The following is a 26,794-nucleotide window of genomic DNA, read 5'->3' as shown; positions in this document are numbered from 1 at the left end:
GATTCGAATTCGTTTTGTGATCGGTAACTAAATTCGCAAAAAAAATTGTGTTTGTTAATTTGGGTGGCTTTTTTTTTTTTTTTTTTTAAAGGAAATCACATTTAAATAGGTGTAATAAAAAAAAATTGATGGAAAACTTTTTTTTTCTGCATTTCTTTTTTATTCGTCTTCACCTTCTTGTTTTTGTTCTCTCCATCTTTTTCTTCACCGTCTTCTTTTTCTGTTTTACCATCTTCTTTCTCGTCATCAATCATTACTATCATCTTCATCATCTTCTTCTTCACTGGCATCTGGTTCTTCAAGTTCCTCTTCTTCTTCACCTGGTTCTTCTTCTTCTGGTTCATCTTCAACTGGTTTTTCCTCTTCTTCACCTGGTTCTTCTTCGTCTTCTTCTTCATCATCATCTGGTTCTTCTTCTTCATCATCTGGTTCTTCTTCTTCATCATCTGGTTCTTCTTCTTCCATCATCTGGTTCTTCTTCTTCCATCATCTAGTTCTTCTTCACCTGGTTCTTCTTCTTCACCTGGTTCTTCTTCTTCACCTGGTTCTTCTTCTTCTTCACCTGGTTCTTCTTCTTCTTCACCTGGTTCTTCTTTTTCACCTTGTTCTTCTTCTTTTTCACCTGGTTCTTCTTCTTTTTCACCTGGTTCTTCTTCTTCACCTTGTTCTTCTTCCTCACCTAGTTCTTCTTCTACTTCTTCTTCACCTGATTCTTCTTCTTCTTCTTCTTCACCTGATTCTTCTTCTTCACTGGTTATTCTTCTTCTTCTTCACCACCACCATCTTTTTTTTTTTTTTTTTTTTTTTTGTGTTCATATTCTTCCTCTTGAACCCAACTTAATGTTTTTTCCCCTTACAGAACTCTACTGTTGTAAATTTTTTCTTCAACACCAGCATAGCTGAATTTGTGGCGTAATAGCTAGTGGCGCGTGGCAGCAGCGCATAATTCTGTGGACCCTGGCGGTGCAAACACAGACAGCAGGAGGATAAATACAGCGGGAGGAGGAGGAGTGAGGTTTTGCAGCAGGCAATGTATTCTATGGACCCTAGCGGTGGGAACACAAACAGCAGGAGGTTTAATACAGCAGCAGGAGGAGGAGGAGTGACGTTTGGCAGCAGGCAATGTAATGGGGCTATGGTACCTAGTGTTGGTACCACGGCTGTAAATATACACCAACATCAGGAGGTTCCGGACAGCAGTCGTGAAGCCCACATTGTGTCCAATGTGCAACTGGGACAGCACAGTTTGCAACCCAGACACCTCAGAATTTTTTTTATTTTTTTTACAACAGTATATAGCTATTGTAGTGGCGTAATAGCTAGTGGCGCATGGCAGCAGCGCATAATTCTGTGGACCCTAGCGGTGGGAACACAGACAACAGGAGGATGAAAATCGGCGCTGCGTAATATGTTGGCTTTATAAATACAATAAATAAATAAATGCAGCAGCAGGAGGAGGAGTGACGTGTGGCAGCAGCAGGCATGTCACGGGCCATGGTACCTAGTGTTAGTACCACAGAAACTAAAGCAAAATTATCAGGACCCAGAGACTGAAGGTTGATGTCAAAGAATAATTCCCAGGCATCTCATGTCCTCCTCTCGCCGGCAACAGATGCCTGGAACGTGCCTTTAATCCAGGCCTGGTTGATCTTAAGGAATGTCAAGCGCTCTCATCTGTCCACGCCCTCTGTGGACAGATGAGAGCGCTTCTCGGTGACCAGGCCACCGGCTGCACTGAAGCACCTCTCGGACTGCACGCTGGAAGGGGGGCAAGACAATACTTCCAGGGCGTACTGCGCCAGCTCACTCCAGATGTGCAAGCGCTCCACCCAGTACTCCATGGGGTCCACTTCGCTGCCGGTGTCAAGCCCACTGAAGGACCCCATGTAGTTGGCCACCATCCGGGTCATGCGCTGGCTGTGACTTTGAGAGGAGGTTGGTGCTGCACGCTCCTCCTCTCTCGGCTGCTGTACCGTCATGTACAGCGCCTTCGTCAATGACAGCAGGTCTCCTGGGCGCCTCACGCTGCAGCTGGCCGCAGGCACTGACCGCTGTGCTGGCTGGACAGGGACAGAGGGGGTGGAAGGCTGGGGGAAGGCTTCCTCCAATCGCCGAACAAGGATCTCCTGCAACTCCCTTGTTCGCTGCTCACGTCCTCTAGCAGGCAGAAACTGAGCCCACTTCCCCCTCAGCCGTGGGTCCAGAATCATGCTGATGCAGGCGTCCTCCCTCGCTTGCATCTGCTTGACCCTGGGGTCTGTGCGCAGGCAGCGCAGCATGTGTGCTGCCATGGTGAACAGGGTGGTCCTTCCAACAGAGACATCAGGGTCAGCGTCCTCCTCCTCCTCTTCTGGCCCCTGAGCCTCTTCCTCCTCTCTCCACCCTCGCACCACTGCTGCTGCGCTCCGCTGTTCCCCCTCAGCAGCAACGTCAGCACCTCCAACTCCTCCTCATCCTCCTCCAGGGACTCAAATACCTGTGCAGCAGTGGACTGCGCAGGCGGCTGCTGTTCCAGCTGGTTCAGGGCCTCCTCTCCCAAATCCACCAAATCGCCAAGTGCCCTGTCCAGCAGACAAACAAAGGGCACCCACTGGCAGAGGGATGCCAGTTGTTCTCTAACCAGGTTGGTTCCCTGCAGGAAGGGAGCCAACACCAAGCAGACCTGCTGCATCTGCCCCCACTGTGCGTTGGTGAGGATCTGGAGTTTGGTCGTGCCGGCGAGAGCCCCATCAACGATGTAGCAGTTGACAGCCCTCCTCTGCTCAACACGCCTCTCCAACATCGCCAGGGTGAAGTTCCAGCAAGTAGACACATCGATAACGAGGCGGTGTCGTGGCAGGCCCTCGCGCTGCTGTATGTCTGCCAGTTTTGCTGCGGCAGCAGCTGAGCGGCAGAAAATGTGCACAATTATCCATGCTGCTTTCAACAGCTCCTCCATCCCCTGGTAGGTGCGCATGAACTTTTGCATCACCAGGTTGAGGACGTGAGCCAAGCAGGGGACGTGGGTCAAGTCTCCCCTGCTGATGGCAGCCAGCGGGTTGGCGGCATTGTCGGACACCACCAATCTGACTCGGAGGCCTCTGGGAGTCAGCCACGTCTTCTCCTGCTCCCTTAGGTAGCAGAGCACATTGGCTGTCGTCAAGCTGTTCTTCCCCAGGCTGACCATCTCCAGCAGTGCTTGGCAATGGTGGGCCTTGACGTTGCTGTTGAGGTGGGGTCGCTTAGCGGCAGGAGCTGCTGCTTCTCCCCTGACCCCGTGTGGTGGCACCACATAGTGGACAACTGGTGCTGCTGCTGTCGCTGATGCGCCCGAGGATGGACCTGCTGCTTCCTCGCTCGGGCATTCCACCAGGCTGACCCAGTGGGCCGTGAAGGACAGGTAGCGGTCTGTCCCGAAACGGCTGCTCCACGAATCCATCCATGGTGACGTGGATCCGCGCACTCACGGCGTGATCGAGTGCGCGGCCCACGTTCGCCATGGCAAAGCGGTGCAGTGCTGGGATCGCCATGTGGGAGAAATAGTGGCGGGTGAGGACTTGCCACTCCGGGATCCCAAACTGCAGCAGCGCTCTCATGTCACTCACCTCCTGCACAAAGGAATATGGCAGGAGCTGGGAGCACATGGCCCGGGCAAGCAACCCATTCAGCACCCGGATGCTCCTGTTGGTGGGAGGCAGCACCTTGGTCACACCGGGAAAAGACTCGCTGAGAAGGGTCTGGCAGGATAAGGAGGTCACTGTGGAGGGAGCTGATGAGGCCCGGGGAGGGGGGGGGGGAACAGTGATGTGCTGCTGTGCTCCTGCTTCTGCTGCTGTATGGGCACTAGGGTGGGATGCTGCTGAAGTCTGTGCAGTGGCTGTCTGCCTCTGACCACCTTCAGAAACTCACTGTACTCATCAAAATGTTTGCTCTCTAAGTGGGTCTGTATGCACGAGGTACTCAACTTGTTGACATCGCGACCTCTGCTGAGACTGACACCGCAACTGTTGCAAATTGCACGGGCCTTGTCCACGTTGCACTTTCTGAAGAACCGCCAGACTGGGGACTTCAATTAGCCCTTTTCCGTTTGCTTGGAGGAGGTTTGATGCGGGTGGTGGTAGTGGCTGAAGCAGCAGGCTGTGGCTCCTGCCTTCCATGCCCTATGCTGGTCGCCTTGCTGCTGCCGCGCCTCTGCACCAGAGACGCCTCCTCCGACGACGAGCTGCCTTCAAGCAACTGTGCTGGTGGTAGTGGTGGAACATAGGGAGGATCCAGCACGTCCTCATCATCATCCCCAAACATCTCCTGTCTGTGAGCCCGCCTCAACCAACTCCTCCCCTGCATCATGTCCCTCCTCCTCAGTGCAAGAACATACTGCTCCACCTCAAACTCCGCCTCCTCCTTGCATTTCCCTGTCATCTCCGCCTCAAACTGCTCCACAACATCCCTGTAAATGCTCGCAGTCCCTGGGGTGAAGAAAGAGCTCAGTGAGGGCAGGCTGGTCGCTGGGGTCGTCATGTCCTCAAGCGGTGGTGGAGGCCTGCTGCGGAGCGGAGTGCTGGTGGTGGTGGCACTGGTCTCGCTGGTGCTGGAGGTCTCGCTGCTTGCCATCATTTCCACCACAGCCTGCACCTGACTCTCCGCAATGGGCCGGGGGCGACGACCCGTCTCAAAGATGGGCGCAACACACTGCTGTTGCGCCTCTGCTCCCTCCTCCATAACTCTGCGGTCAGTGGCTGGCGGCGGACCAGTCACAGACCTGCTGCTGCTGGCAGTGGGTGCTGCAATGGTGCTGCCTCTCCTGGTGGTGCCTCGCCCTCTGCCAGCCATTGTACAATTATAGAAATACAATTTAAAAAAAAATATGCGTAGAAAAGGGCGGGAAAGGGTGTAAACTTTTTTTTTTTTTTTTTTATTAACCTTTTTATTGACATAAAAGAGTAGTACAATCCAACATGACTGGAACATATCAGGAGTATCAAATCGAGTTTACATTAACATACAGGTCATATGAATCACGGTTACATGTAGTCATGAAGGTATATTGCACAGGAGAACATCATAAGTTGCCAGGTAATTTAGCAGGGTCAATTATACAACCCAAGTGCTAACAGAGCACTTGTATAACAATCTACTTCTACTTGAGGGTATGTCATGAAGTCACACAGCACTTGTTTAACTAAGTGTATAAGGATCATTCTGATAGAGAGTCCAATGTTTCCTGGGAGTCGAGCCAAATATCCCAAATTTTCCCAAATTTCGCGGGTGCACCTCTATGCGTAAAAAGAATCTTCTCATACTGAACCACTTCATTAACTAAATTTTTCGAAGTGTTGAATCTTTGGGCAATCAGCAGCTAACCATTTGAGTATTATGGTTTTCCGAGCTAGAAAGAGTGTCTCTCTCAGAAAGATTTGTTTATATCGCTGATTGTCTTCCTCATCCATTACACCAAACAGGCATAATAAAGGAGCAAGGGGGACAGGGGTACCTACTATGTTGGTGAGACATTGAGTTACCTGTACCCAAAAAGAGGACACTTTGGGACACTGCCAAATTAAGTGAAGGAAGTCTGCATCCGAGCTCCCGCATTTAGGACAGTCTGCTGCGTCTCTAAGATTTTTAGATTTCAGAGCCAAAGGTGTCCAATATGCTTGATGAACAATATAGTTGGATTAATTGATTATGAGCAGCTGGGGAGGCTAAGCGAACTGAGAGAAAAATATCTTCCCAGTCTTCTTCCTGTATTTCTAAATTCAGAGTATCCCATTTGGCAGGTCCCTTCATGTCCAGTCCTTCAAATTTGGCGTTCAGTAAGTGAGTATACAAATATGATGTTAATCCTTGGACATCCTGTGTTTTTAAAATTCCAATTAAGGGATAATCAGAGATTGGGAGGCTACATCTACCAAATTGGGCCCTAAGGGAATGTGAGAGCTGGAATGACCTAAGGTAAGAGGATCTAGGGACCTGAAACCGACTTGTAATCTCTTCGGCCAAGAGAGGCAGACCATTATTGGCCGCTACTTGTGATACATTTATTAAACCTTTATTAATCCAGAAAATTGGCTCTGGGACAGTCAGCAAATGTGGAAAGTTAGAGTTCTCCCATAAAGGGGTTTCAAGAGGAATTTCAGTGTATTTATGAATTCTCTTTCCACAGCACCATACCTGTAGTGCCAACTTATGTAGAGGCAAAAGAGAGGTATAGGAGTTCCCAGCACCAGCTTCCAAAAAGGCAAATAAATTCTTGCCGCGAAGGTTTTGGGCCAGCAGCAGCTCACTAGTCCATTCATTGTGGCCGGGCATCCACGCCTGAATATAGCGTAGCTGGCCGGCCAAGTAATATAAAAAGAAGTCAGGGAGGGCTAAACCACCCTCATCCAATGGTCTGGTGAGTGTCTGTAATTTAATCCTAGCTCTCTTGTTGCCCCACAGAAAGGAAGCAACCACACTGTTTAATTTAGAAAAGAAGGACTTAGGGATGGGGACTGCCGAGTGCTGAACCACATATAGGATCTTAGGGAGAGAAATCATTTTAATTAAGTTCACCCTTCCCACTACTACCAGGGGGAGAGAACTCCAAGCTTTACACTTGGCTGTTAGTTCAGATAGAAGAGGTGAAATATTAGCATTGAAAAAATCTGCTGGGTCTCTGGTTACCACGATGCCTAGGTACCTAAACCTCTGAACTATCTGAAGAGGGCACTCGACTGAATTCAGACTGATAGCATCAGAGTCCAAGGGCATGATGCATGATTGTTCCCAGTTCGTCTGTAGACCTGAAAATTTCCCGAACTGATTAATTAGTTGCATTGAGTTTTTAAGTGAAGCATGCGTGTCTTCAAGGAACAGAATGATATCATCCACATATAAGCCAATGATGTCAGTATGCGAATCACAGGTAAGCCCACGGATATTAGAAGCAGTACAAAATTTGATAGCTAGAGCTTCAATTGCAATAGCGAACAAAAAAGGTGATAGTGGGCATGAAGGGTAAAAGACCCCGAAAAAGTCCGTTTACAGATATTCTTGTCCTTGGACTCTGATACAATGCCCTCACCCAGCCCAGAAATCTAGGACCAAAACCAAATTTTTGCAAGCAGATATCAAGGAAAAGCCACTCTATGGAATCAAAAGCTTTCATGGTGTCTAATGACACCAGTGCCCTATCTCCAGAGACATTGTGCGATATCTGCGAGTGTATTAAAGTCCTCCTTATATTAATAGACGTCCCCTTACCGGGCATAAACCCTGTCTGGTCGGGGTGAATTATATCCAGAATTACTTTAGCTAATCGGTTGGAAATAATTTTGGTGAAGATTTTATAATCAGTGTTTAACAGAGATATCGGTCTATAAGAAGGATTTTTCCCTTCTTTTAATAATACAACTATTGTAGCGTCGTTCCAACTGTCAGGGAGTCCGGATTGAGAATCTATACTTAATAATACAGCTAGGAAATCTTGTGCTATCAAATCTCTATATTTTTTATAAAAATCAGCTGGGATTCCATCAGGGCCAGAGGCCTTATTAGGTTGCAATGAGGATATAGCAATCTCCACTTCCTCAATTGTAATGGGGGCATCTAACAATTTTACCTGTTCGGGGGATAAAGTGGGGAAGGTACAGTCTGACAGATATCGCACAATGTCATGTTCGGAGCATGCCAATCTTGAGGTATACAATGAGTCATAGAAAAGGACAAACTTCTCTAGAATGTCAGGAGTAGCACTAACCAGAGAACCATCTGGTTTGCTTAAACCTGTGATCACTGAGGATCCTCTGGCTCCATGAGCCAATTGTGCCAATAGTCTTCCAGTGTAGTTTCCACACTCAAAGAAGGATTGTCTAGTAAAAAACAATTTCCTCTTGGATTTATGGTTCAGGAAAATATTTAGCTCCCTCTGTGCTAGAAGCCATTGTCTGCGGCTCTGATCAGATGGCTGGGCAATATACAGGGTCTCAGCATCCGAGCAAGCCTCAGACAAGCGCTCCTCCTTTTCCAGAGAGCTCCTTTTAATAAACGACACTGTGGCGTGCAAGCATCCCCTCATGTGGCATTTAAATGCCTCACTGACACTGAACAGGGCGGCCGAGTCCTTATTGCACAGGAAATATGTAGTTATTTGTTCTATGGTTCTATCTGGGGACGGAAAGAGAGTAAACCAGAAGCTGTTGAACTTCCAGGGGCTATTAACCTGTTTGGTATCCAAGCGAAAGTGTATTAGTAATGGAGAGTGATCAGAGATTCCCCTGTTTAAATGTACTGCAAGATCCAACCTGGCAATGGCCAGGTAATTTACTAAAGCTAAATCGATTCTGGAGAGGGACTTCCTGGCGAGTGTATAACAAGTAAAGGCAGCTGTCTCTGGGTTCAGGGTTCTCCATGCATCGAACCAACCTAAATTGAAGGCCCATTCTGATAGAGAGGTGTGGCCTAGTCCTTTTGCCCCTGCAGGAACAGGGAACCTGTCAGTAGTCTCATCCATCACTAGATTAAAGTCCCCAACGCATATTATGGGAGTAACCCTATCATTTAAAATCCAGGGTATAATTGGTTTCAGGACTGAAAGGGCAGCTGGTGGAGACAGGTAGACAGCTACAATCTTAATCGGGAGAGAATCTACCTCGGCTTGTACATAAATATATTTGCCATTTGGATCTACTTTGCATGTTATCATGTGCCACCTCACCCTCTTATGAACCAAAATAGACACCCCTCTGGAGTTGGATGTGTAAACCGAGTGTGCAGCCCACCCTACCCAGTGTCTGCGGAGTCTAGAGGAGGTGCTTCCAGTCAAGTGAGTTTCCTGGAGGACACAAATGTCAGGGTCATATTTTTTAAGGAAAGAAAATACAGGATTACGTTTCATCACAGTCCCCAGTCCTCTAACATTCCATGATATACATTTTAAAATCCTAGCCATTATCCAGCATCACAATGTTACTCTCCACAGGATAGACTCTACTGTACATTAGGACTACACGATCATACCCTCGTAACATATCCAGAATCCCTTCCCCACCACACACCCCTCCCTCCCCAGCATCAACGGGAAAGTATTGAATAGCAGAGATTGATAGGCATCACATAAATGATATATGCCATATAACAAGGTTGATATCACAACCCAAGGAGTTGGGGAGGTCAGGGCTAATCATAAACAGAAAAAATGAAACATATATTGTGCAGATTCGTGAGGATTACTCCTCTAAAGGGGGTGAATGCGGCTTGAGTTCACCGTCTCACTCCTGGTATCTCAGACTGATAGTGAACTTTAGAAAAGTGCAGATCTGCCTGTTTCTGGGCAATCTAGTGCCTGCTGTATCCATGTCAGAACTATAGAATAAAGAGAAGTTCCAGCCCGTTAGAGGAAAGTTCCAGAAGAAGGAAACCGGGCAATAGAGGGAGTCTCTTCGTAGTAACAGCCTGTCCAAGGAGCTTGCGCCATCTCATTTGGCACTACATCATTGCCTTTGCAAATTTTTTAAACAGTTATTAAACAGTTATTAAACAGTTATTACCTTGGTAGCAAAGTCCATGGCTTCTGAAGGTGTCTCAAAAAAGAGCGTCTTGCCCTCATGAACGACTCTCAGGCGGGCAGGATAGGACATAGAGTAGGGTACATGTTTGTCCCGCAACTTCTTCTTTACCTCAATGAAGGTGGCTCTCCTTTTTTGCAGGGCTAGCGAAAAATCCAGAAAGACCTGTAGATTAACATTCCCAAAAGGGAGGTCACCCTTCTGCCGGGCCATCCTCAGGATCGCATCCCGGTCTCTGAAATTCAAAAGACGAGCTATAAATGGACGAGCGGGCGCTCCAGGTTTTGGGGCCCGGCCAGGAATCCGATGTGCTCTTTCCACCACAAAAGCCGATGATAGGCCCTCCGACCCAAACGTGGATCTGACCCACCGCTCCATGAAGGCCTCTGGGGCGTCTCCCTCCGCACGTTCTGACAGGCCTACTATGCGGACGTTATTGCGCCGGAGACGATTCTCCATATCGTCGATCTTTTCTTTAGTAGCCGTATCTGATGTCTGGAGGTCTTTGCTCTGCTTGGGGAGCGGTGCTGTCAAGTCCTCCAGGTCAGAGACTCTCTTCTCCAGTTCGGTGGTGCGTTCTCGGAGCTTACCGAGGTCTTGATGCAGAAGGCCAACTTCCGCCTTCATCTCCTCTATCTTAGTGGTAAGGCAAGTTTTGGATTCCGTAATAGCTGACATAAGATTCTCATAAATTATGGTTAAGGATAGTTCTGCGGTATCTTCAGATGCCGGAATCAGAACTGGCGGTTCGCTATCACTGTTAGAGGCCTCTCCATCTTCCTCCGCGGCCTGTATGGACTCCCCGCCGGTGCCATCTTGGGAGGAGGAAGTCCACTGGTATTGCGCTAATTTCTCAGCTGCTGCCTTGGCGGAGTCCGACTTAGTGGACATGGCTATGATCCCCAGGGGTTCAGCAGTGCAAAGAGACCAAAATTGAGCCAGTAAGTTCGCTATGAACAGGATATATAGGATTATATAGGAGTGTGACGGAGCTCACTTAGATTGCGTCCTCCCGCATTGCGCGCTAACTCCGCCCCCCAGGAAAGGGTGTAAACTTTAATAAGGACTCTGAGTTGGTGGTGACTGGTGGTGAGTCTGGTGGCTGAGTGACAACAAAAAATGAAAGTTTTTTTTTTTTTTTTTTTTTTTTTTTTTATTATTATTTAAATAGTAGTACTACTAACAGTAGTGTAGTCTACAGTAGTCACTAACTAAGTTGTGTGGCAGACAGTGACAATTAAAGTCGGTCACACACGGTCGGACGCAATCAATCAATAGGGTCGGACAGATGACTGTCACAGATCTTTTATTTTTTTCTTCTGTAAGTTATATTGCTCACCACCCAGCCACTTCCTCTTGTCCCTTGTAAAGCACTTTCACAGCATTGTGTTTTTACTGATTTAAATTGTTGTACCTTTTTGATAACTATTTTTGGTATTTATATAAGTAACATTTATGGCAATGTTATTGCATAATAAGGCATTATTGTGTATCTGTATAATATGCTAGCGCAGGATTATCTGCACAGGAGAAGCTGTCGGGAACTGAAAATGTGTTACAGTAAACAGTACAGTGCTACAATAAAGTGTTACAATAAATGCCAGACATGACTGATGTTTTTCCAAGGTCAGTATCATTAATTGCATTGTGAAACAAAAAGACTTTGACAGCCTGAAGGTTTTATAAGTAGCATATCCTGTGATATGAATTGTGTAATGTACTCTGTAAAACCTGCACAAATGCATCAGCATTATATAAATACACAGATAAAACAATCCAGTTTATTCTTGTGCTGCTTGGCAACATTAGAGGGAACCTGTGTTTTCTACCGACTAACCGATTATCATCTGCTAGGATGGATCGGTCTACTGTACGATAATCATGGTTTATCATTGTCTTTTGAGTTCATTCAATGAAAATTTTGCAACAATAATTGAACAATGTATTGTTCATTTGTCGGTTGTTTCAAGTGATTTTTATGTACATAGCTTTAGCTTCACCTTTCTACCTACCTTCCCTTGGAATAAACACTGGATAACTCATGTCAAATGCTCATTCAGATTCCTAAATAATTCTATTATTATTATTATTTAGTATTTATATAGCGCCGACATATTACGCAGCGCTGTACAGTGTATATATATATATCTTGTCACTCACTAACTGTCCCTCAAAGGAGCTCACAATCTAATCCCTACCATTGCCATATGTCTATATTATGTAGTGTAAGTACTGTAGTCTAGGGCCATTTTTGTTTTTAGGGGGAAGCCAATTAACGTATCCGTATGTTTTTGGAATGTGGGAGGAAACCGGAGTGCCCGGAGGAAACCCACACAGTCACGGAGAGAACATACAAACTCTTTGCAGATGTTGCCCTGGCTGGGATTCGAACCAGGGACCCAGCGCTGCAAGGCGAGAGCGCTAACCACTACGCCACCATTCTATTCATGTTTATTCTCTTGCCCTCCCTGGTACATATATCTACGTCCCTAAGAGCTTCACTCTAGCACCCAGGGGAGTAGATATGAGTCATGTATTTACAAGCAACGCGACCGCCCGAAACGTTACGCAGCAGTGCACAGATTGGTGAATGTTCCCAAAGCCAATCAAAGTGTCTGATAAATGAATGATCACTGCTGCAGCCAGTAACAGTGATTATTCATTGTACAACGACAAATTATCACTTCGTGTCAGAATGCTTTTATTCAGCGTTCTAAGTATACAGGAGACTGTGTGTGGACATTTAGTGGATAAAAAGTAAAATAACATAAAAAAATACATCTCCTATACCTATTAGAAGCTCATTTACCGCTTTCCTCCCCCGCCCCAGCCCACCTCCATATAAACAATAAAAAAAATTCAACGTGACGGAATTTAAAAGATAATACATACATTGTTACCCTAGTAACTTAGCTTTTTAACTATGTATGCCATTAGGGTATATTACTGTTATTTTTGCAAATAAGGGTGTGTAGCTATTGAGGGGAGTACACAAAGAAAAACAAAAGCACAAAGTGTAAACAATACAACGTTATTTCTAAATAAAATATTGTCGCTATACGTTGTACGAGGAACATAATGTAAATGTTGTAATAACCAGTACAAAAATTGGCAAATAAAATATGTGGGGTTTTATCTACAGTAGCATGGTTTATAAAAAACTAATGGCTGAAAACTGAGAAATATTGATTTTTGTTTTTCATTTTTTTTCTTCTTTTTTCCTTGAAAATGCATACAAAATAAAATAATTCTTAGCAACAAGTTACACCCAAAGAAAGGCTTGTTTGTCCACCACCCCCAAAAAAAACATCATATATAGATTATTTAGAAGCAGTAAAGTGTTGTACCGTGTTAGCCATGAGTAAAAGCAAGAAGTTTTGAATCAGGATGATACCATTTATTGGCTAACTTAGAAATGGATAAACAGTGAGCTTTCGACTTATAAAAAGCCTTCATCAGATAGATCATTTAGGTGTGATAAGTAGTGATGAAGTTATTGGGGAATGAATGGAAGCAGCACAGAAATGTTAAAATTGCTCTGTTTTTTCAGGGAAAAAAACTCTTAGTGGTGAAGTGGTTAACAGGCATTGGAAATTGTAGCCATTATTAACAGGATATAAATGAAATCTAATTATTTGTAAGTCAAATATGCCTTATCTGAGCCAGGTGTGCTGGTTGCACCTGGACTTTCTATTAGCACCTAGGTGTGTCTGAAGATGAATTGCACAGGCTCTGCAAAGGGTTGTGTCATTCACAGAGCAGTGTATGCTGAAAGCAAGCATGTTCTGAACGACCTGCTATGGTTGGGTAAGGGCTTTAGCCAGCTGCAGATTGAAAAGTCATTTTAATAGTAATAATTTACAACATAACTTGTTAAGCTATGATGTATTTTCAAGAGAAATGTATATTCTCTCCTTGTTTATTGAAGGTGCCATAAAAATGTGACCAACCTTTTCTTGGCATGCATGAGTGCTTATTATATGACATTTTCTATATTGCTTTTCTAGCAATTTGTTGCAGCTTGCCAAATGATAAAGGTATTCCAGCCATAGAGGAATGTTTCATTTTCCCCTGTGAGCACCTGCCAGTACCAGATGTTCCCATAGATTCCCACCGTACCCAAGCGCTTGCCAACACATTAGATTAAAAAAACTGCAGAAGGGTTTTTTTTTATCAACATTCAGCTTGTCAAACACTTCTACTGAATACCAGTGTGCATTTTCCCATTAGTGTGCTGGAAGTGAATTGAACTGGCTACACGTGAAAAGCTCTTATATGTTACTATTCCCGAATGTACCTTGTTTTTCTGGGCTGCTGTTCTGATGGGAGCCTGGAATTAGGCAAGTCACATTCACTTTCTGTTTATTTTGGTTGGCCCAATGTCAAGCTGCAGATAATTTACATACAATTTGCATGCTAAGAATTATTAGCATCTTGTTGACCATATCAAGCCAGGAGACCACCGTTATAATCCGTATCTGATCTGACAGCATGGAGGGAGTTCAGTTGGGCCCCACCTTGCCTGAGAGAGGATGGGTGACACATCAGGGAAGGGATGGGAGGAGAAACGTTCAGCTTCCAGGCTTACTGTCTGCATGTGAGTCGCATTCAGATTTTTGCAGTGACCATCTGGTAAAGTGGGGCTACATTTAGGGATAACAGTAACCAAATTATTCAAGATATCCACTATGTATTAGTATGTAGCCCCGCCCTTCCAGTGATGCTTAGCCTAGGCTATGATGTCACGAAGCCTTCTCCTCCCATTCCAGGTGCATCATTCCACAGTGATGCACCTACCTGCAGTAAAGATAAGATGTCGCCACCTGTGATAAATTTAAGAAAGTAAATCCCGGTGAGGAAATATTTTACAATGGAGAAATAATAATTTCAAATGAATATTGTAAAATACAATCTATTTTGATCTATTAAAGGACAACTGAAGTGAGAGGGATGTGGAGGATGCGGGACTTTGCGCGAGCAAAAGTCTGTGAGCGGCACTTCGCGTGCTAACTGTTTAGCACGCCCGTGCTAACAGTTAGCGCCGTTTAGAGAATCAAGCCCTTAGTGTGTCTGAACCCTTACTGTGTTTAGAGTTTCCATAGGGGTAACTATGCCACTGTAAGTGTTGCTGGCATGATGCCCACACCAGCTGGCCCTGTTTTCACAGCTATCACCCCTTTCCTCTAAATTCATTTTTCAAAAAAGTTTTGTTCAGACTTTATTTCTTTTTAACAATTACTTTGTTGGAAGGCTGCAGCTTCTGCCAGGAAAAGACTTTTGAAGTGTAATGCACTGAATTATAGATGTAACTGGTACCCTAGGTAGATATTCATGGCTTGTACAGAATAAAGAAAACTTGATCAGCAAATTAAAGTGGTGTATCACATTCAACTGACAGAGGAATTGCTTTTGAACCCATCAAGTCCATATTTTACTTATTGTTTTACACAAAGGATTTTGCTTTGATGTAGCTATAGATGTTACAGGAAAATATACAAATCTAAAACTTTCTTAGCTTATTTAAATTACTGTGTACTACAGCCTGAGTGTCAGAGATGATGGAACGCGATGTTGCCCTGGATATCTCTTAAAACGACAATAGATTCATGTACATGTCGTCTTTTTTGTTATTAACAGGCTGTTTTTTTCTTCTCATTCAGGAATTTGCCAATTCATTTTAACTCACCTATATCTGCATCTATGCCTAGCTGCTGTTCTGATCTGCTGCATCTGATATTTTATAAATCACTGATGCAGAATAGGTATGCAGATCAGGTGTATCATCTACTCTCTGAGGGCTGCAATTCACTAAGGCGATTTTGGCAGCGTTTTGGGATCGCTGACAATCGGCGACAATTCCCCAAAATGTTTTGCCAATGAAAGTGGGTTGGAGCCATTAGTGCGATTGCAGTTCAGGGTAATTGTAGGACTTGCAACATTGAGCACATTTGCGCTCAATGCAAAGTATATATGCGCTGCATAAATTGCATATCAAAGCAATTATGCAGCGCTTTGGGTGTCTGAGCGATCACGCTTTAAAATAAAACTTTAAATACTCACCCCGTGTCCAGATTTCCTTCTTCTGTTTGGAGCCCTGCCTCCTAAAGAAAGAGGTCACAGACGCTTCTCTGATTGGTCCTCGAGAAGCACCTATGACCTCTTCCTTTAGGAGGCGGGGCTACGAACAGAAGAAGGACGCCTGGTAAGTATAATAAAGTTTAAAAAAATATTAATAATCTTAAATCGGATGTGCTGTGCAGTTTACTGTACAGCACCTCCAAGCGGCGCAAAATTGGGATCGCAAATGTCCTAGGAATCGCTGCAAACAGCGCTGCGGCAATTCAAAGTGTTGCAGCGATTCCTAGTGGGTTCCTAGCATCAGGCTACTTTCACACTGCATCCATTGCGTTGCACATCCAGAAAGATAGGTTTGTAACAGTGATCAAAAGTTACATCACGTTTCCAATGCGATGACATACAGTGCAGCATACAGTCCATAGACCTAAGCTTGCACTGCACCCAGCATCACCCACGTTGCACGGTAACACAGTGCTTTAATGGACACAAACTATATTATACAAGGACAGACAGTATATATAATTACAGATGAAGGGTAGTATAGGAATTTAATAATTGAAACATGGGATGAAGCATTCGTTTTCCTATTCTGTGCAATAATGTTTTTAACTCCTAGAAATGTCAGCATGTTAGTGTGGTTCTGCATTAAAGGACAACTGAAGTGGGAGGTATATGGAGGCTGCCATATTTAGTTCATTTTAAGCAGTACCAGTTGTCTGGCTATCCTTCTGATCCTCTTCCTCTAATTCTTTTAGCCATCGACCCTGAAGAAGCATGCAGCAGATCAGGTGTTTCTGACATTATTGTCACATCTGACAAGATTAGCTGGTGAGATTCACATACTACTGTAGCCAAATAAACCAGCAGGGGTGCCAGGCAGCTGGTATGGCGTAAAAGGAAATAAATATGGCAGCCTCCATATACCTCTCACTTCAGTTGCCCTTTAAGCAGAGCAACCTCCTGAGGCAAGAAGCTGTTTCTGTACCTGGAAGTTTTTGTTTCAACTGACTGGTATCTCATTCCTGAAGGCAGACATTGGAAGATCTAGTGGGCAGGGTTAGAGGCAATCTTGGTTGCTTTTGTTTTTGCACCTGCTAGTGCAGAAGTCCTGCAGGGAAGGAAGACTGCAGCCAATTATTATTTCTGCGGATCAGATGATGCGCTGCAGTCTCACCTTGTCCCGTATGCACGGAGTATGAGCCTAACCACACAGTTATTGATGATGTGGCAGTGAAATCAATGATTGCATCCTGAGAGAGAGGGGGTGGCAGGCACTCAGAAGGGGCTGTGGGTACTGTCAAAAACGGCTGTTAACAGGTGGAAAACTTCAGCAGGAGCTACGTGCTCAAGACAAGGGTAAACAGTACATTGCAATTCTTCAAGAAGAAAAAAGAGAGCATGGATGTCTGGCACCGTAGCTTTAATAAAAGCAGCAAGTGTACAGTGAATGGTAATCGCCAAAAATACACAATGGCATGTGTTCACGTGAAAGAATCAGGTACTTATCGTGCTCTGCTGAAGTGGGGAGGCAGCTGTGGGCACCAGAGGGTGCACGGCCTTACGACCATTTCACAATGGCGTGCACGTTAGCCTCCGAGGAAGCAAGGCTCACCCCATTGCGAAATGGTCGTAAGGCCGTGCACCCTCTGGTGCCCACAGCTGCCTCCCCACTTCAGCAGAGCACGATAAGTACCTGATTCTTTCACGTGAACACATGCCATTGTGTATTTTTGGTGATTACCATTCACTGTACACTTGCTGCTTTTATTAAAGCTACGGTGCCAGACATCCATGCTCTCTTTTTTCTTCTTGAAGTATTGAAATCAATGATTGCAGTGAAAAACTGCACCATTGCTTTCTGTGATAGGCCAAACTTTTTCAGCTGTAGGTTGCTCTGGGCTTTCCTGCTGATGGTAGCAGGGTTACTCCCATCATGAAGTAATTTGGACTTTTAACTGCTCTGAAATTGCTGACTGAGCGCAGTTATACCCATAATTCACATTACAGCCTCTGGCTGCCCCAAAATTTCCTGCACCATGTTTGCCTGATTCGACCTAACCAGGTTCTCTTTTTCCAGCATTGGGGGTGTTTTAAGCCAGGTGGACCCTATAAAATGAATGTGTCTGATGAAATGAGAATAGCTGGCAGTATTCACTGGAAACTGCTCCCTATTGAACAGAATAGTACATTATATAATCAATGCCAAAACATGAATACTTAACACATTTATCATGAGAAAGGTGCATATCTGATCTCGCTTTCAGGGCCAGGCATTTCTGCACAAAAGTTATTTAATCAAAAACCACTTAACTAATGTCTCTGCATGTGCTTACAAAAATACATGTTTATTAGTGGCATACAAAATTTGGAATGCGACGCTACGCCGGCGACCCAATTAAAACAGCCTTTTAAAACCAACGGCCAGCACAAATGAGCTACACAGTATTGAATTCCCACTGTCGCTGTGAGGGATCACACCAACTCAGATCGCCCAGCTCTTGCCTATGCAAATTAGATTGGTTCCCCAATTACAATCTGACATGTGTGACAAAAGTTGTTTAGTATGAGAAGTAACCGCATTAGGAATTGCTTACCTCAGGAATTGCTATTTAGTTTGTAATGCATTGGTGAAGAATTGGAACCCTTGGGCGGCCCTCATGGCTGTTTTTTTTTACTTCTGGGAAGATGTTATGGATTTATAAAGGGTTAACATATTCTGTGGTAACGAAAGTGTGGACACCGCTACCACCCACAAAACCTCCGCAACACTGACCAGGCCAGCAAAGCACAGGAAAATGTAGAAGAGTAAGATCCGCACTTGTCCAAGTTTTCAAATCTTTATTCTAGGACATAGCCATACAATAGAACACAGGAACATGCATCAAATTGCTGACATGTTTCGAACTATGAACTATGATTAAGAGCTTATAGCTCGAAACATGTCAGCAATTTGATGCACGTTCCTGTGTTCTATTGTATGGATATGTCCTAGAATAAAGATTTGAAAACCTGGACAAGTGCGGACCTTACTCTTCTACATATTCTGGGGTGCTGTACAGAGTAAGAAACAAACCTGGGGTCTAAAATAATACACACAGCGGCATATATAAAATATCAGCATTAGTTCATACTGTAATACAGAGTTGGTAGACATAGTAATTACAGACCTATAGCAAATTCTAAGACACAAAGTTTAAGAGAGACATGCCCTTGCACACTTACAATGTAAAGGAAAAAGAGAGGAAATGAGGTGGCTTAGTACCTAGAGGCAGTGTGTTTTTAGGTTATTTTAGTAAGGAGCACAACTTGGACAGAGGTTGAAAGAGAATGACCTAAATTAAAGCGTATGCATGCACTTTAAGATTTCAAAGGTTGGGGGGGTGACAGATAGGTTTTGGAAGGGGATTCCGCTGCGGACTGCTCTGCAAAAAGCTAATGGCAGGCCCCCATAACTCCCCTGCTAATAGCTAGTTTGTTGAAATTACTGGTTGGTAGAGCAGAGTCAAAGATAACCAGGACTCTACTGTATACTTTAAAGCTGGGCACAACCATTACAGAACATATCATGTGCTATGCCAGGAGCCATATCTTTGTGGATTGAATTACAACATGAATATCATTTTCTGTTGATTGTATCCAATACATTCTATTGATCTGGCCTGTTTCTCTTCTCTTTTCTTCTAGGAGTGAAAGCGGTATTCACAGGACACTACCATAGGAACGCAGGTGGAATGTACAAAGACCTGGACATGGTTGTGACATCAGCCATCGGCTGTCAGCTTGGCAAAGATGTGCATGGTCTCCGTGTGGTGGTCGTCACAGAAGATCAGATTGTCCACAGATATTATAGCTTAGACAAACTGAAAAACCAAGGGCTAGACCAGGACCTTATGGACTTGATTAAGAAGAAGTAGTGGTAGAGAGTGACAGTTTTAAGTTTGCCAGTTATATTTTTAATCAATAAAAGAAAAAACTCAGGTTAGCAGTAAAGCATTAACAAGTTTTACTAATTTACAAGAACTTACCAAAAATTTCAAGGCATTATTAGTATATATGACACCCTAATTGACCACTAACCCTAACCGTAAAACTGGCATTAAAGTCAGTAAAGATTAATTGCTAAGGTGGATCCTGTTGAACTCCTGACAGCCTGGTGTTTGGCAGCCTCTTGCTGCACTTCTGCTTTGCATCATACTGATGGACTGTCTACTTCTTTCATCATAAACTGCTACTGGAGGCTGGAGTAGATTTATTGTATCAAGGGTAACGGGGAAGTGGAAGTGTGACATAGGTAATCCTGGTGACTGCTCAACACTAGGCTGCTACATTTAACAGTGGCTAGTCAACAATGACCATTTCTGTATGGTGCTGGGTGGAGTTTACCCTAACTCGAGTTAATTTACACTTTAGGTATTTTCATAACTTTTTTTGTGCATTTGCACTTGTTTTTCTACCAGTAAAAATTGCTTTCAGTTAATTTCAATGGCATAGTTCACTGTCTTGGAAGAGTATGTAGAAGAGTATGTAATCTAAATAAAAAAGTCTAAAGACCAAAAGGGGCAGCATTTAGTCTTTAGACTTTATTATTTGCGGTGCTATGTCCCATAATTCTTATGTGTTTATTTTAGACGTTATACCTTTGATCTATGCAAAATTCTCTGTAATGCTGAAGTGGGAATGAACCTACTATTTTCTGGGTGTATAGTCACAAACAAAATAAATCTTGATTTTGTAGACTCCCGAATTAACTGTGGTGCAGTTGCCTTCAGAGCCCACATTAGATAAACTGAGCTCATATGTACAAAGTACAAATGTATAAAAGAACAAAAGTTATCTTTTTTGAAGACCATATTCTACAGAAGAACCAATCAGGGCTGCATGTGAAACTATCCCACACATTCAACATTCCAGGAGCATTTATAAATCCATTACTAATTAAAATGGCAAGACTTTGAAAAGGTGTGACTGTCGGGTAAGCCCAGAGAGATCAACCAGGAAGAAGTTAATAAGGGCACAAGATGCGTTCTGTTGAAAAGGGTGCACGCTAGCCTTGTGCCGTGCCTTCTATTTGTAGCCGCAGCTCAGGACAGGATGGCCAAGAGATGGGGAGGAGGTAGTTGCACAATAGAGGGAAGGGTTACGGCTAGGCACTCACGGGGAAAGGGGAAAGGGTATATTACAGCCGGAACACCAGGGGGATACTGTGTAACAGTAGGGAGAGGGTAGGTCATAGTAAAATATTGGTGAATATTACTGATATTTTACTATATGAATGAAGTAGTAGAATATTGGTAAATTTACTGATATAATACTACTGGTTGTTTCCTGCACCTTTGTCAAATGTATACACAGTGATGGAACTTCAGTGGCTTATTGTTGAGATAGAATAAACTGTCTTTGGGACTATAACACTGATTGCTTTAATTCTTGGCTTGCTGGAAAAGTGTTAAAACTTCCTCCCTGCTCTAAAAGATATGCAACAGCAATAATCATTTTTAAAGAGAAACATTTATTTGTAACGGTTGTGGTGGGGGTGTCGGAGCACCCTGTAGAAAAAAGCACAAGAGACAAAAAGGCGGGAGCCCAGTAGTGCAATACGTCAATGCAAGGATAGAGAAATTTGGTGAGAATAGGAATGCTACTCACAAAGGAGGGTTGCAAGGGGCAACCAACCGCAGGAAGCAGGTGGAGACCGAAAACCCAACTCCACTCGGGGCCGTCCCAGGGGGACCCGGGGTGGTCGCTCTCTTGAAAAACCGGAGACAGATGTCCGCTGTGGTAGCCACCACGGGTATACTGTCACTACTCCTCCAACAGGATATGTTGGGGGTATACTAAGCACAAATAGGGGGAAAGAGGCGCCCTGGATAGTGTAAAAGCATCTAAAAACAGTTTAAAATGAAAAGGATAATGAGGTGTCTTACCTCAATGACGAAATCTTTGTGTCATACAAAAGATTTTTATTTAGCACGGGCAACGCGTTTCGCGGGTCCAAGCCCGCTTCCTCAGGCCAATAACAGTGCCTACAATAGCAAGGAGGACTCCTCAATAAAAAAAATACTTATATACATATATACATTAAATAAATATAATATAAAAATAAATAATAAATATTATATAGTATAATTTATAGCATGTGCATGTTTGGAATAAATATTGTAGTTGCCCTAGACAGCATAGATTGTAAAATAGAATCATCTAGATATAAATAAATAAAAAACAATTTTGCGTTACTTCTTGCTATGGCTAAGATTTCAAGTACTAATACAATTAGCTCATAATCCATAGTACAATCTACATGTCACATACATATAGGGTATCTTAACAGATTCTGAATTCAATCTATTGAACAGCTTAATAATTCATTTCAAAAAGGAGAAGAGAAAAAGAGGGGGGGGGGGGGGGGAAGGGGAGATTTAAATAGTGTATAGTAGACAAAAGCGATCAAAATCGCTAATGCTTATCTGATATTTCTTAAAAATTAAATACAAATTGTACAACAGGGGGTATAGCTGCATCTTAAACATCTATATATATGTATATTTAAAAGAAAGGCATGCCTGTATAACATATTATATGTACTAGAGTTTTATAGACTTGGCCAGGTAGGACGAAAAAAGACATAGGCAGGCAGCGCTGCAGTCGCTTGACAGCGCTGTCCTGACTGTTAAAACTAGCTGGTCAATAGGAATAAACAATAGAGCTATTATGTGCCTAGTAAAACAGTAGAGGGAGTGCTTGGGCACAGAACATCATGGAGAGCAAAGTTATCAGTCACTTACCAAATGATAAATACCAGTCGGCGTAGGGAGCCTCTATAGAGGGCATTGCAGCGCTGGTTTAAATAGATAAGGGTCTTCTTTTGGCGGCCGCAGATCTGCGAGCTCGCCGTACTGGAGGGTTGTGGTTATTGTGTGATGACGTCATCGTGTATGACGACTTCCGCCGGAAGTTCCGGCGCTGCCATTTTGATATGGGGAAATGTATCTGAAAGTACTGGCCTTCGCCAGTACTTGTACAGTTCTCAATGAGAGTATATGCGGTTTATTGTATCACTGTTTAGACACTAGATGGCAGTCTCCAGTGTCCTTTTTTCTTTTCAAGATAGATTCTATGTATTTTTTGTATATATATATATATATATATATATATATATATATATATATATATATATATATATATATATATATATATATATATATGAAACATGAGTGTTTCTTATGAAACTTAAATGATTGCTGTGATGGATTTTATTAGGAAGAAAGAAGGGGGAGGGGGGGGGATATGAATACATTTTGATTTTGGCTTACATAAAAAGTTCCAATTTGACTAATAAATATTTAAATAATAAATATATAAATACATGAATAGTGAAACAATCAATATATCAATGAACTAGCCATTCATTTAGAACAAATGGATTTACACCTGTGTGATTTATTACACCACTGTATGTGTATATTGTCACTATTAGGTGACTTTGGTATGTATATAACTATAATTGTGTTGGTGTAGAGGATTAATGGGGGGGAGGATATTGGAGGGGGAAGGTGGACCACGGAGGTGGTTTGGAAGACTGGAGGGAAAATGACAAGGAATGGGGTTAAAGTGAATGAGAGAGACTTGTGTACAAATCTGGTTGGAAATGTAATGGGGGTGGGGTGGTTTGGCTAGTAACATAGCCTGGGAGAATGGGGGTGACTGGTGATAATGTCTCTAATTGGGCATTGGGAGTAAAAATAGTTTTGCAATAGCGGATATCATATTGGGAACAATATTAGATTAATAGTTATGTTCGAGACATTCATTGAGACCCTCTGGTTTGAGCGTCCTGAGTTTAAAAATCCAGTACATTTCACGGGCTCGAAGACGGGTAATACGTTCAGCATATGTCAATTTATTAGAAATATGCTCAATTGGCATAAATGTAAGGGATTTCGGATCTGAGTTGTGGAATTCTGAAAAATGTCTGGACAAACTGTGTTTGTTAAATGCTTTTTGTATGTTTCTCCTGTGTTGTCCTAATCGGGCTCGAATTTGCTGACTGGTGCGACCAATGTATTGTTTATTACAAGGGCACGTTATGAGATAGATTACATAAGTAGTGTTACAGTTAAAAAATTGATTAATGTGAAACGTTTCTGTAGTAATGGTGCAAGTGAAGGACAAAGTTCCGGGGTGCAAAAATTTGCACGCCAAACATTTTAATGAGTTGCATCTTTGTATACCGGGGAGGGTGGTCTGGTCCGATTCTCGGGTAAGGAGTGCCCGGGGTCTACTAGGGGCTAGAATGTTTTTTAGGGTTTTGGCCCTTCTGAAGACCAATTTGGGTCATGACGTTGGCCTTCAGGCCCTTGCCTACTTCCTTTACTCAGATGCTACCATGCCCATCCCACAAAAAAACTTTTTTACATGCAACCCAGTTCATCCTCACCCATAATATATTCTCTTTTCATAAATCAATTTATCTACAGACCAGAGGCACTGCCATGGGCACAAACCCTAGCTCCATCTTATGCAAATTTGACCATGGGTCTATTTGAAAAATTGTTTTCCAGCCAAAATCCGTACAACAACAATGTGGTCAAATATTGGAGGTATATAGACGACATCATAATGATCTGGGAGGGAGATAGTGATCTCATTAGCCAATTTGTCGAGTCCATCAACAACAATGATTGGGGCCTCACATTTACAATGAATACTCATCCACACACCATAGACTTTCTCGATATAACCCTGTACATAGAACAAAACATCATCAAATCTAAGACGTTATTTAAGAAAGTTGATGCGAACGCATATGTACACTATGGAAGCTCACATCATAAACCGTGGAAAACGAATATTCCATTTGGACAATTCAGACGTGTACGTAAGAACTGCTCAGATCAGTCCACATTCGAAATCCAGGCAGATATATTGGAAAGCAAATTTATCGAACGGTCCTTTCCAAAACCCCTTATTAAGTCAGCCAGACAACGAGCAAAACTCATGGACCAAAAATCACTCCTAGCCACACGAGTAAGAGAGGACAACACGACCCACATACAACCTTCATTCATCACCCGATCTTGTTCGAACCATAATACCATAAGATCAATTATCAATAAAAATTGGTCAACCATACTCAATGACCCCTACCTATGCCCAGAAATAGACCGGAAACCCAAATTGGTCTTCAGAAGGGCCAAAACCCTAAAAAACATTCTAGCCCCTAGTAGACCCCGGGCACTCCTTACCCGAGAATCGGACCAGACCACCCTCCCCGGTATACAAAGATGCCACTCATCAAAATGTTTGGCGTGCAAATTTTTGCACCCCGGAACTTTGTTCTTCACTTGCACCATTACTACAGACACGTTTCACATTAATCAATGTTTTAACTGTAACACTACTTATGTAATCTATCTCATAACGTGCCCTTGTAATAAACAATACATTGGTCGCACCAGTCAGCAAATTCGAGCCCGATTAGGACAACACAGGAGAAACATACAAAAAGCATTTAACAAACACAGTTTGTCCAGACATTTTTCAGAATTCCACAACTCAGATCCGAAATCCCTTACATTTATGCCAATTGAGCATATTTCTAATAAATTGACATATGCTGAACGTATTACCCGTCTTCGAGCCCGTGAAATGTACTGGATTTTTAAAATTTAGGACGCTCAAACCAGAGGGTCTCAATGAATGTCTCGAACATAACTATTAATCTAATATTGTTCCCAATATGATATTCGCTATTGCAAAACTATTTTTACTCCCAATGCCCAATTAGAGACATTATCACCAGTCACCCCCATTCTCCCAGGCTATGTTACTAGCCAAACCACCCCACCCCCATTACATTTCCAACCAGATTTTTACACAAGTCTCTCTCATTCACTTTAACCCCATTCCTTGTCATTTTCCCTCCAGTCTTCCAAACCACCTCCGTTTCACCTTCCCCCTCCAATATCCTCCCCCCCCATTAATCCTCTACACCAACACAATTATAGTTATATACATACCAAAGTCACCTAATAGTGACAATATACACATACAGTGGTGTAATAAATCACACAGGTGTAAATCCATTTGTTCTAAATGAATGGCTAGTTCATTGATATATTGATTGTTTCACTATTCATGTATTTATATATTTATTATTTAACTATTTATTAGTCAAATTGGAACTTTTTATGTAAGTCAAAATCAAAATCTATTCATATTCCCCTCCCCCTTCTTTCTTCCTAATAAAATCCATCACAGCAATCATTTAAGTTTCATAAGAAACACTCATGTTTCATATATATATATACATACAAAAAATACATAGAATTTATCTTGAATAGAAAAAAGGACACTGGAGACTGCCATCTAGTGTCTAAACAGTGATACAATAAACCGCAAATACTCTCATTGAGAACTATACAAGTACTGGCGAAGGCCAGTACTTTCAGATATATTTCCCCATATCAAAATGGCGGCGCCGGAACTTCCGGCGGAAGTCGTCATACGCGATGACGTCATCACACAATAACCACAACCCTCCAGTACGGCGAGCTCGCAGATCTGCGGCCGCCAAAAGAAGACCCTTATCTATTTAAACCAGCGCTGCAATGCCCTCTATAGAGGCTCCCTACGCCGACTGGTATTTATCATTTGGTAAGTGACTGATAACTTTGCTCTCCATGATGTTCTGTGCCCAAGCACTCCCTCTACTGTTTTACTAGGCACATAATAGCTCTATTGTTTATTCCTATTGACCAGCTAGTTTTAACAGACAGGACAGCGCTGTCAAGCAACTGCAGCGCTGCCTGCCTATGTCTTTTTTCGTCCTACCTGGCCAAGTCTATAAAACTCTAGTACATATAATATGTTATACAGGCATGCCTTTCTTTTAAATATACATATATATAGATGTTTAAGATGCAGCTATACCCCCTGTTGTACAATTTTTTTTATTTTAAGAAATATCAGATAGGCATTAGCGATTTTGATCGCTCTTGTCTACTATACACTATTTAAATCTCTTCTCCTTTTTGAAATATGAATTATTAAGCTATTCAATAGATTGAATTCAGAATCTGTTAAGATACCCTATATGTATGTGACATGTAGATTGTACTATGGATTATGAGCTAATTGTATTAGTACTTGAAATCTTAGCCATAGCAAGAAGTAACGCAAAATTGGTTTTTATT

General features: G+C 43.0%; 1 protein-coding gene across 1 annotated transcript in view; it reads left to right on the top strand.

Moving 5' to 3' along the window:
- CPPED1 (calcineurin like phosphoesterase domain containing 1) overlaps positions 1-20,431 on the top strand; it is a 154,883-nt gene extending 134,452 nt beyond the window's left edge. The window contains exon 4 of the mRNA XM_068246845.1: positions 19,287-20,431. Coding sequence (XP_068102946.1) covers positions 19,287-19,516 — 230 coding nt within the window. The 3' untranslated portion in view covers positions 19,517-20,431. The remainder of the gene's footprint in view (positions 1-19,286) is intronic.
- The last annotated feature ends 6,363 nt before the right edge of the window (positions 20,432-26,794 follow it).

The sequence above is a fragment of the Hyperolius riggenbachi genome, chromosome 7 (genome assembly GCF_040937935.1).
Source record: "Hyperolius riggenbachi isolate aHypRig1 chromosome 7, aHypRig1.pri, whole genome shotgun sequence".
NCBI lineage: Eukaryota > Metazoa > Chordata > Amphibia > Anura > Hyperoliidae > Hyperolius > Hyperolius riggenbachi.
This window is presented reverse-complemented; position numbering and strand designations above follow the sequence as displayed.